Source organism: Gavia stellata, chromosome Z (genome assembly GCF_030936135.1).
Source record: "Gavia stellata isolate bGavSte3 chromosome Z, bGavSte3.hap2, whole genome shotgun sequence".
NCBI lineage: Eukaryota > Metazoa > Chordata > Aves > Gaviiformes > Gaviidae > Gavia > Gavia stellata.
This window is the reverse complement of record NC_082637.1, coordinates 42,456,644-42,468,156: the sequence shown is the minus strand read 5'-3', so window position 1 is coordinate 42,468,156 and position 11,513 is coordinate 42,456,644. Positions and strand designations below refer to the sequence as shown.

Sequence of the window (11,513 nt, the reverse complement as noted above, 5' to 3'; positions counted from 1 at the left end):
TACATCCCCACAAAGATAGATCAGAGACATTTAGGAATGACTCCTCTTTACCAGAGTATTTATTTTAAGAATTCTGATGAAAACTGAATTTGACAGGTGCAGCTGAGGGTTTCATTTAAAAGTAAACCCTGGACCTTTTTAACTATTCTCTGCAAAATAAATGGCAGCCATGCAAAAGCAATTATTCTTAAGAGGGTTTGAGATTCTGAATTTACTAAAAAGTTAAGCTAAGAAATAGCTACCAAATTGAGAAACAAAGTCACCCCTTATATACAAGATCTAATCCATTCTCTAGGTCCCACTTTCTCTTCAATAGTTGCTCCCCTTCCACAGAGGTATTGAAGCCTAGAGCTATGCTGAAATATGGAAGAAATTATTCTGCTCATCCTTCCCCTAAATAAATAAATGAGTATGCCTCTCAATTATACAACAGAGCAGAAGTGACTGTACTCAGTTTAAAACATTTCTGTTTGATTGCTTTTTATGAAAAATCCTATAAAACCTAAGAAATATGTTTTAAGTGCTGAAGTGTGTTAAATTAGTGAAAACTATTTCTAAATGATGGAATTTAACCTACATTCATGACTCAAATTTCTATTTTATCCTGAATGTCAGCCCATTACTCTTACACTTAAGTAAATGTAGCAAAATTGTAAACGTGATTTATGTAGTTCTTATTTTGAATTGTAATTCAAAAAGGAAAAAAGTGCGTGTTTGCAAATTTTACTGATTAGGAAGTACCTAGAAAGATTTCAGCTGCTGAGAGAAACCTCATTTATTTTCCCTGTGTTATCTGAATATATAATCATTGTGTCATTTCAGAAAGGTTTTCAGATTCAGTGTAGACTGCAGAATAAAGCTGGACAGATAATCCAGCAAAGGATTCTCCTGCCTATATACATAGTTAAAGGGGACTTGCACCATATTTTCAGTCTAGCTATCACTGGGACCTAGGGGATGGGAAGCTGAGGCGGGGCAGGGAGGCAGGGCAGGGAGGCAGGGCAAGGAGGTGGGTGGAGACAGCCTTCAGAACCAAAGCAATTAAGGACCCTTGCCCTGAGGAGGATCCGTAACCCCATCTGAAAATAGTTTTACTGAAACTTCACTTATCCTTGTACCTTGGCCACCTGAAGTAGCGTTTGGCAAGGTCTGTTGGCATTTCTTTCAGATGTGCCCTCTCTTTCCAGCAGATCATAGCAGGAGGAGAAAAGGAGGCAGGAGGCTGTGAACCAAGGAGGCAAGGGTGGAAAGTCTTGTTTGCTAAGGAAGGCGAAAGCCAATGAAACTGGAGGTACTGAGGAAGAGACCTTTTTCTTTGTGCCCTCAGTTGCAGTGGCTAAGCAGGCAGAAAAGGTTAAAAAGCAACAAAGGCAAAATGCTTTGACTAGTTCCTGTGAAAACAAAATGAAGTTTCTCTCTGGCCTTTCTAGGTTTGGTCATTTGAACAGAACAAGAGCTCTCCAAAGGTCAGTTGCCCTAGGGAGCAGGTATGGGAGCGGGGGCATTATCTCAGTTACTAAACATCCTGTTTGCTGAGTTTCCTGGCATGGCAGCAATTCAAATTAAATTTGGTGGGGAGGGAGGGAGAAAGAGAGGGAGAGAAGAGTATGTGTAGTGCTTGTATTTTACCTTCTAGCAGAAGCCCTTAAAGAAGATGTACATGAGTTGTGTGGTCTGGATATTTATTTTTTCTGAACTCTTTAAGTTTCATTGCTGTCTGATTGTTGTTAAGGATTATGTATCTCACAGGCAACAGCTGCTCAGTGCTATTATGCCACAAGCACAGAAGAAGGAATAAATGCTTTTGGTCTCACTGCCCCAAAGTAGGTTCACCTGGGTTTGCTCTGGTATAAAAGCAAATCCCCTCTGCTCTTTTGGGCCCCTGTAGCAGTAGGAATTGAATGCGTCCAGATGTAAGGCTTCCAAGTGTGTGATGTATTACATTTTAAGAGCATCTCCTTGCTTTGTATGACCAGCACAGACATGCCATGCAAGTAGCTAAAACAGCACTGCTTGATCCAGAATAAATTAACCCACTGGCCTCATTTGGGCTCCAGTGCCCCATGCAGGCAGGAGGGCACCTAGCCTGGCCAGCGACAGTTGATGTGTTGTCAACAACAGGTTTGCTGATTTTTGCAGAAGGACCTATCTGCCTTAAACTTGAAAAGGCACAAAAGGTGGCTGGGATTAACTGAAAGTTAAGGGTGACAGGATTTCAACTCTTGCTTGTAGAGGAGGTATTACACCACCATCCTAATAATCTAGTGGTTTGAAGAGGTAATTAACGTGTAACTGCCTGGTGCAAGCAACATGCTTAATTAACATCAGTCTCCTATTAAACAGGAATACGAGCATTACCTACAGACAGGTGATGTGCACTCTTCCAGTATGCTTTCCATACTAAACTCATTTCACATCAACACTGGGAAATCCCTCTCTCCAGCATCACTAATGTAATTCACACGGCTGGTGCCAAAATATACTAAAGACTCACCCATAACTGTTGATGCTAAACCACAACTTTCACTTTCCCTATCACACACCATTTGGTAAAATATACTGTGAAGCCGTGTGGCCATTTCTGCCCCCCACCCCCATGTGTAGCAAAGACAAGCTGGTTGAAAGGAAGAGAGATAAAGGGTTTTGATGTAGACAAACTAATTTCATTAAAGTTAGTGGAGACTTTAGTAACCAAACATTTTTTGCTAAAGGATTTCTGAAATACTGCTCGTTTAAATGGAAGAATGAAGGTAGGGTCAAGTCCCTGAAAAATAAAAAAATATGAAGATAGGTAAGATTAATATGATTTCATGGGACAGAATAAAAGATCATTACCTGTATGTGACTAGATCTTCCGATAGGCCTAGGATCCCAAATCCAGAGGAAATTATTTTTTAAAAGTATACTTAGACCAGTATCTGTCAGAAAAAGTTCCAGCATCCTGTCTTGGAGTATATGACATGGATTTTAACAGGTGACATCTGCTCAGGGCCCATCCTGACATGTTTTTCTTAGCTGACTTTTTTTCTATATCATCTTTTTTTTGTACACAACTTAGGTTTTTTGGGGAAAACAATGTATTTTTAAATACATTGGTTTGACTTCAAGGATTTGGTTGTGTTTTTAACTTTGTCTTGTCAAGCTCTATTATAGCTATAGAAGACAAACAAACTAACATGAATACTGGCAGATCCTAGAAGAACCCAATCATGTCTAAGACTCCCACAGCAAAGCTCAGTATCAGAATTTAAATGAGGGCACTGAGCAAAATATTTCCCTGTCTGAGGATATTGTAACATAAGGCAAGGCAAATAAGGAGGACCATAGTGCAAATACAAAGTATCTGTGTGAGGTTAGTGGCTGACCAGAAAAGGGAAAAAAAAAAAAAAAAAAAAAAAAGAAAAAAAAAAAAGAAAAAGAAGAAAAAAACCCCCAAACTGTTATTTGTATGCAAAGAGTAAGAAACTGACTCATTTCAGTTATAAAATAGAAAAACTCATGATACATATGAGAAAAATAACTTGATAAAACAGATTAGTGTAGATTCTTGAAAACTGAGTAAGAATATCTGGGAAAAGTTGAGTGATTTGATTTGGAATAAAGAACATAACCTAAAGGGTATTGCCTTTTTATGTCTGCTGTCTAAGGCACCTGGAAGGCTCCCTGCCTGTCAAAAGCAGGTTACTGTTAATTTACCACACCGCAGTCTAGGGCATTAAAAGCACAATAAAGGAAATGGATCTATTGGAAAGTAGAGAATTTGAAAACTATGGAAACCGGTCTACTAGATTATTGAAATTTTAAGCTGACAATGAATGGTATTCCTAACTGGAATTGGGAAGCCATTTTACATAATACAATTTCCCATGTTTCAATCGACTGAAAAGGTGCTCACTATAATATTAGCTCTTTCATATATTCTGTAAGTGACCAGAAAAGTCCACCACTAAAATTTTCAAGAGTAAAAGAAGCTATAAATTAGAACAGTGACATATTGGAACAGAACTTAAATTTAATCACATTTATTATTTTTAATGACTGCCACAGCCATTCAGAGCCAGCAATAGCACTGAATCTGGAGGAAGGGATTATGTCCTCCTTATCATCACAGTACAAGTATCTTCTTTCATTTTGATCTTCTAATGAATTCAAGTTATAACCCAGGTCCATTTTTAATTGTCAGGCCACTTGAAAATGCACCAAGTAATGGTGATCTGGCTGACAACCTTAATTATAACTGTAGTGTTCATCTTGAAGGTTTCCTGTCATTTTCTGTTGTGTTAGGTAGGAAGCAGCAAGAGTGCCAAACACATGCTTCCTGTCAAACCAAACCCAAGGCAGGAAGGAGATGAAAGCACAAGTACTAGGTTTCTGGGATCAAACCAGCCTTTGAGCCTAAAGGCTTTCAGCCTGGTGACTCTTAGTGATACAGGATACTTGGTTACCACAATTATTATCCATAAACCAAGCAAATTGTTATTATTATTAGGGCCACTCAGACTGCTTATGTGTAAGTGGGGACTGAACTAGAGCAGTACCTCCGAGGCACTGAGATCTTTTGAAAAATTCTGCTATGGAAAATTAAAAGACAAGTTAGGGGATTTTGAATAGCATACGTGTTACTTCAGCAACAGTTTCACTGGCTACCCATTCCTTCCCAGCACTGGTGAGCTGGACTGAGAAACTGAACCAGCTTTAAAACATAGAAGAAAATTAAAAAAGGTTATTCAGTAGGCAGAATGCAAACCAGTTTCCTTCCTAGCTGCCCAAAGGATGGTAAGGTAACAGTGCAAGGGCTAGTGTAAGCCGGTTGCATGCAGCAGGGACTGGAAAAAGCAGGTACTCTGACTACCCTGGGCAGCACCGTACCTGAACTCACCATCACGACTTTGATTTTTAACTGCTCTGTCCTCTGTCCAGCTTCCAAGTTCAATCCTGGTGCAAGTCTGTGTGTTGCCTTCTTCCCTGAGAGGAAACCTGAAGGTGATCAGAATAAACCAGCAGTTTTCTTGTATTAGAGCACCACTGTATTCAGAATTAATGGCTGCAGGGTTGATGTAAGCATTAAGTTTTTAATTTTTAGCTATTCCTAACAAGATCCCAGCATCTTCAGCACAGCATTAAGATTAACTTGTTGCTGCAGTATCAGTGAAGCATTTTTCTTTCATGTTCACTCAAGCTAGTACTAGACTTTTACTCCAGTCCTCTAAACATCTAGTAGAAAACTGAGACAAGTTATGAAAAACGAACTACTGATGTCAACAAGGGATATAATCTAGGTTTTATTTGAGTTTTATTGGTGCCACAAAGTTGCTCGATTCTAGGATGATGATTATTTTGGCTAAGTTTCTTGGCAGATTCAGTGAAATACTAACATAATTTAGATTGCTTTCTCTACCCATTACGGCTGGCTGTGGTGTTTTTTTCTGTATGTGTATTTGCAATATCTTTGCAATACCTCTATCAATTTCCTTTGGCACATTTGGTACTTGTTCAACAGATTAAGAGTTCTTTTCATGAAACTGCCTTTCTAGACCATTTAAAATCTACTAGATCAGGGTGTCTCTTCTATAAGTCAGTTTTAGGGAGATGATTTTTTTTGTGGTTCACTTTCCCCAGAAGAAAAAGAAATTCCTTCTTATCTTATGGATAATGTACACTTAACAGCAATGTTCTATTTTTCGTTCTGTACAGAACAGAACATACAGTGAGTGCACATAAGATCTCTCTTGATTCTATCCAAACAGTAACATTTGGAGCACCTAGACAAGTAGCACCTTCACTGCCTATCTACACTAGCAGTATCATTAACAACAGACAGGCATTCATTGCCTTATACAAGTAAGTAAGTATAAAGCAGGCTGGGATAGGTAGGTAAAGGGGTTGATGCTCCAGCTGTCTAGCAGATTTCAAGCAATTAAGTCAGCAGTCCCTCCTGTGCAGAGAACTTCATTATCACTTTTTCAGTCTATTTGAAGTAGTTCTGGTCTCATAAAAGCTATTCACGTAGCTTGTCTTTAGGTGGAAATTCTTAAAAACAAACAGCTTCCTTTCTGCTAAAAATATAACACGACTCCTGGAATTTCCCAGTACTACATGCACTGAAGATACACTTCATTGTAGCTTCTGCAAAGGTGATAGAGCACAACAGTGTATAAGAGCATTCTTGTAGAAAAGCCAAAGGGTGGGGAAGACAGGTTATTTCTCTCCACTGCCTCAGCTCACAGGCTTTAATTACCTGTTTATGCATCATGTGAGAGTCTCTGAAGACTCCCTAAACAGCTTTCAGGTGGTTTTGAAGGCAGGGGTTGGCAAGAATAGGCGCTATTTCAGATTAAATTGCTTGCCTCCCTAGCTGTTTGCATGATCAACAGTAAGCAGTGCATTATGTTAATGTCTAAATATTGGGGCGCGCCTTAGGAGAAACTTCATGACAACCTACCTTTGTAAGAAACACATCCTGCCATCACAGCAAAAGTTCAAGAAACAAAAAATTTAGTCTATTTTGACATTTGCTAGTGCCTGTAATGAATTCCACTGTCATCTCAGGAGATGAGACACCTGGCAGTAACTATGCATGACAAACCTGAATTGCCGTGGAAAGAAATAATATCATCCCTTAGAGTGTCCTGTTCTCTCATCACCATGCTTCTGTGCCACACTGCAGCAGCTAAACTAAGCAGGGACTTAACCTGGAACAAAACACATCCAGATTTCCTCCTTTCCCTTCCACCAAAAGAAGCAAATAAATAAAAATCAGCTGCACCAGCTAAACCTAAACAAGCATAGACACATTAATGAATGAACATATGGAGGAAAGGTAGGACTTGTCTCAGCTGCAGCTTCAGCTGCGTGTGGCAACCTACAGTAAAATCATGTTAGGTCTTCATCATTAGGATTTTTTGGTGGTGCTTTTAGAAGGACTCTAATTGTAGGAAGAGGTGATATCATTTAGAAAAATAACTTTATTTTTGCATACACAATGTTAAAAGAATCTGGAATTCAAGTTGAGCTTGACAGAAAGCTTGACAGAAAGCAGAAACCAGCAGTTCCATCAGTGACATTTAGACACTACTGCGGTTCTTTTAGGTTTTTGAGAAACTTGAGTCATTTTGGATCCATAAGCAAGACTCCTGATGCAGTAAGAAGTGCAAAATTACAAGTCTAACTCTCATCAGGCACAAAGCTGAAGTTTCCCTGAGAAGATGTAATTACAAACTAGTGTATAAACTTTGTATCACATTATCAGGGGGGGTTAAGAGTACAAAAGCAAGATTTGGCTACAAAAATTTAAACACAAGTCCTTAATACTCCATGCTGAAGATGAAATTTTCAAGAGAATTAAGAATTACATACAATCAGATTTAAGTTAAATAATGACAGCTGGCTTTGGTATATCCCCTTTTATATAGTTTTCTGATCAATTCTAATGTTATTTTCCTGAGATCTTTCAGTACTCAGCATGAAGTTTGTGCAGTCCAGCTGCTTTTTTCCTTTCTTTTTTTCCCCTCTTCACCTTTCCCTTCCAGCTAGCATCACATTCAAGGGAAAAACTGAGGAACAACCATGAACAACATGCATTTTTCAAGCCTTAAAACAAACAGTTTAGCCAAAGGAATTCCATTAATTACACCTTTTAGATAATAAATATTCAAAAATGTTGGCCTTCTAAAAATTGCTGTCTTTGATTTTGTACCTAAAGTTCCAAGCCTCAGTGTGCAACAAAAGGCATCCCCATCTTCACTTAAGACGTGTCTTCTCTCCCCCTTGTCCATGGACAAGGCAGGGAGGGTGTCACCACCACCATATCAATGTGGTGAGAACCATTATACCCATCATCAGCATCACCACCATCATCGGTGTTACACATTAAAGTATATAGCTGTATACTATTTGTACCTATGTTTCGTAACAGGAGCATGCAGTATTTCAGTTCTTTTGCAGATACAAAGCTTTGTGTCGCAAATACTCTTCCAAACATTTCACTGCAAAAGGGTCAACATCAGTGTCAAACTTATTAGCAAAGAAGTGGTGGTTTCGTAGCATCCAGTTCAGGTCTCCCACCCCAAAAACACACACAGAGCGAACATGAACTCCACTGCATGGTGGGTAGGGTGCACCTTTGGACATGTCACCTTCAAAGTACTGCCACTTGACAAACCTGGCCAGTGCATTCATGTCAGAAACGTCATACTTGTCACTAGAAGAAACTGCACCCGGGACTTCAGGGATTCTCTGAATTGTGGCCCACAGGTACTCATCTGGGCTATAAGTGTCTTTTGCCCACTCAATGAACTTAAGTATTTTGCTGCTTTCTAATACGTATTCTACAAATCTTCTGCTAACTACAAAATAGGCACTACCAGAAAAAATTGGAGTACTAAGAGGTGGTAGTTGTTTGTCTATGCCTGTGTTCTTTATTTTACCATCAATGATCTCATGGTGTTTTTTCCACCTTACTTCTTTATAAACAGGCATTTTTTCTGTTTCCAAGCTGTTTTCACCTTTAAGGGCTTTTAATTTCTCTACTATTTCCTGGTTGGTCTTTATAGGAAAGTCCATGCCACAGAGGTTTATTAGGTATTTCCAGTTTGAACTTCTTCTGTAGAGATCTGTCATGCAGTTAATGTCTGCCTGCACCCTGCTCCATGAAGCATATACAACACTCTCCAACTGGCTGGAAATAAAGACATTATCAAAACATGAGACTATTCCCTTCACAGCAGCAAAAAAAGATTCTGGAGACTTTTTGTCAACATGAATGCAGTAAAAATTCTGAGGGGCATAGATTGATCTTAGAAGTCTATCAAGCATCTCAATTTTGTGATAAACCACTATTGAGTAAGCAATTGGAAATTCTGCTTCTTCATTGCTGAGAGGTTCCATAACATATTTCCTAGTCTTGGTGAAGGAGGCACAGTCTGCCGTCATGTTAATATAATCACCTGTTGTTAGTCTGGGGCGTTTCTTAAATGACACTGACAACGTCTCAAGCTTTACCTTTTGAATTTCTTCTATATCCCCCTCTATAATCTTGGTGCAGTTAACATTGCCAATAGGATCTTCTTTTGTCAGCTCTAGATGCCTCCGATTTAAGAAATCTTGCTTCTGGTTAACTTTCAAAACTGAAATGATTACTAAAATAAGAGTTAGACCCAAGAAAAGCCTGAAGCGCAAGTTGTGGCAAAACCGTAATCTCCTCTTCAGCATTTCAAATACCAGGTAGCTTTGCAGGGCTAAAAAAATTGCCCTCCACTCTGCTCATATCAGCTTCAACAACTTCAGAAAAAAGTTTGCGTGTTTCTCAGGAATTTGGTGAATTTGTCAGGGAGTTGGAAGGAAAAATCCTAAAATAAAATGAAATATGACTGTCATTCAAAGACTAAAATGTTTCTTTAAAAAATTACTAGTTAATAGTTAAATTGTTATTTAGTGACAGTAAAAAGGTGACTAGTTTAGCTAAAAATATTCTGTTGAAAGTTAGAAATTAATGAATAAAATTAGTTTATTTTTCTAGAAAAAGATTGAGAGAGGCAGATAGTTTTCGTGAGACCCTATTTCCGTAGTACTAAGACTACAAACTAAAGTTCAGTAAGAAAACAGAGCTGATTCAGCTGCATCTGACAAAACTGAAGCCAGTAAATCAGGTATGCTACTGAGAAGCAAGAATTTGATGTTAATTCACGCTCCAGAGTTTGACAAGTATGTTTTATACTCATTTCAGCAATGACACAGATTTCATTGTAATTATAACTTACCACTCACTTCCTGGATGCTCGTCATGCTTTATCTTCTCACGGGGAAAGCAGTCCCTGAAGCCTTTGAAGATTTTTATGTGATATACAATCTCTTCAATGTCCTGCAGATGAGCTTAGAAATACCATCAGGAAAGAGCTGCTGAGAAGGGGAGAAAGAAGCTCCTCAGCTTTCAGAGTTGTGAAAACAGCTGTGACTGAATTGCTGAAGTACCCTTTTAAGGTAAAAGGTAATACTTATCGCCTATCTCTAAAGGTGATTTGTGTTAAGTCACTGCAAATGCACAAATCTAAGAGCACAGCAGTATTGTCTTACTATCATTTAAACACACTTGTTTTTATGATTCAGCAATTGCTTTTACGTTAAAATATGCTGCAAGGCTCAGTTGCAACAAGATTTATAATATGCCAATCTTATTTTCACCTTTATTTCACAGGCACTACGTCATTTTTGTTTGTTAGTCCTGTTTCCCCTTAAGCACCTTTTTTCTGTGTCAGTACTCCACAAAGGGATCACTGTGCAGTTATGCAGCTGCTACAGGTGTAACTGTTGAGAAAACTGCAGTCTAGAACTGGATTACAGAACTGGGTGTCTTTTTTTCTAAGTACTACCTCCTGCAGGTAAACTGCTCAAGAACAGGATATTCTTAAAAAACTTACATTGCCACTCAAATGCCATTTGTAATCACAAATTCATTGCCTAATAATTCAGTGCAGGTTTGAATTTCAAACCAACCTCTAATTGCAAAAGCCAATACAGTTTATAGGGAATGTCTTCCAAAATTTTAATCCATAAGGTAAAAGGTTAATGAAATATTGAAGTATTTGAGAGATATACAGCTCCTTTCATTTTTACTACTTTCAAGAAAAATTTAGTGCCTCTGAATAACTTTCTGAACAGCTCTAAGAATAACTGCTACCCAAAAAAACTGGTAAGAATATTTGTTTAAGAAAAAGAAATGTGTGCTGTGTCCACTTCTGGGTTTTGCTGTAGGCTGTTCAGCATAAGATTTTTCTTTATTTTTCCCTGTTTTCTTTAAGGTACCCCTGTATCACTTTCACTTGTAATTCTCAAACTGTGGCTTTTAACCTGCTACTTGCAAATCTCAGAACGAGTGCCTGTAAGAAACTGAGGCCTGGCATCACAAAGGTTTTCTGGTAGTAATGCTGCCACCAGGATGCACTACACAATGGGTCCACCACTATGCCCACAGCATTGCAAACTGACTGGGGGAATTGATCCACGTAAGTGCAGGGAAGGTGCGGATCGCTGCACAAATGTCTAGCACAGCTGTAAGGATCAGCAGTATTTCAAGGAAGTACTATGACCAAATATTTTGTAATTCAAGCCACCAGCAGGCAGAGACCACAAACTATTTCTGACTAACAGCATTAAACAAACATCTTATTTACTATAAAGTGTACTTTGTTTTCACAGTTACACCTGTAATTATTTTATCCTGCATTTCTTACTTAATTTAGGGAGATGGACATTTGTTCCAAGTCTGTTTTAGGTGTATAGTGAAGTGAAACTGGAAGAACTAAAATATTAACCCTTCGGGTAAGTAGCCAGGTGAACTAGTATGCAATTACAGCTGAAAGCATAGAGGTACCTTTAAAGTATCACGTTTCATACTTTGAATTTGAATTAAAAAAAAATTAAAAAGGGAAATTCCACAATTACCACTTCTAGTTTGCAATGTGGCATCAAACACAATAACATAATTTACAGCAAGTTTTAACATGCTTTATAACTTA

General features: G+C 38.4%; 1 protein-coding gene across 1 annotated transcript; it reads right to left on the bottom strand.

Moving 5' to 3' along the window:
- Positions 1 to 7,929: 7,929 nt before the first annotated feature.
- Positions 7,930 to 9,216, bottom strand: GCNT1 (glucosaminyl (N-acetyl) transferase 1). The gene has a single exon (XM_009821839.2). It carries the CDS (start codon positions 9,208 to 9,210, stop codon positions 7,930 to 7,932), a length of 1,281 nt encoding a protein of 426 aa, XP_009820141.1. The 5' UTR covers positions 9,211 to 9,216.
- Positions 9,217 to 11,513: the final 2,297 nt, after the last annotated feature.

Coding starts and splice junctions, on each gene's coding strand:
- GCNT1 (XM_009821839.2), bottom strand. CDS start 9,210: ATGCTGAAGAGGAGATTACGGTTTTGCCACAACTTGCGCTTCAGGCTT.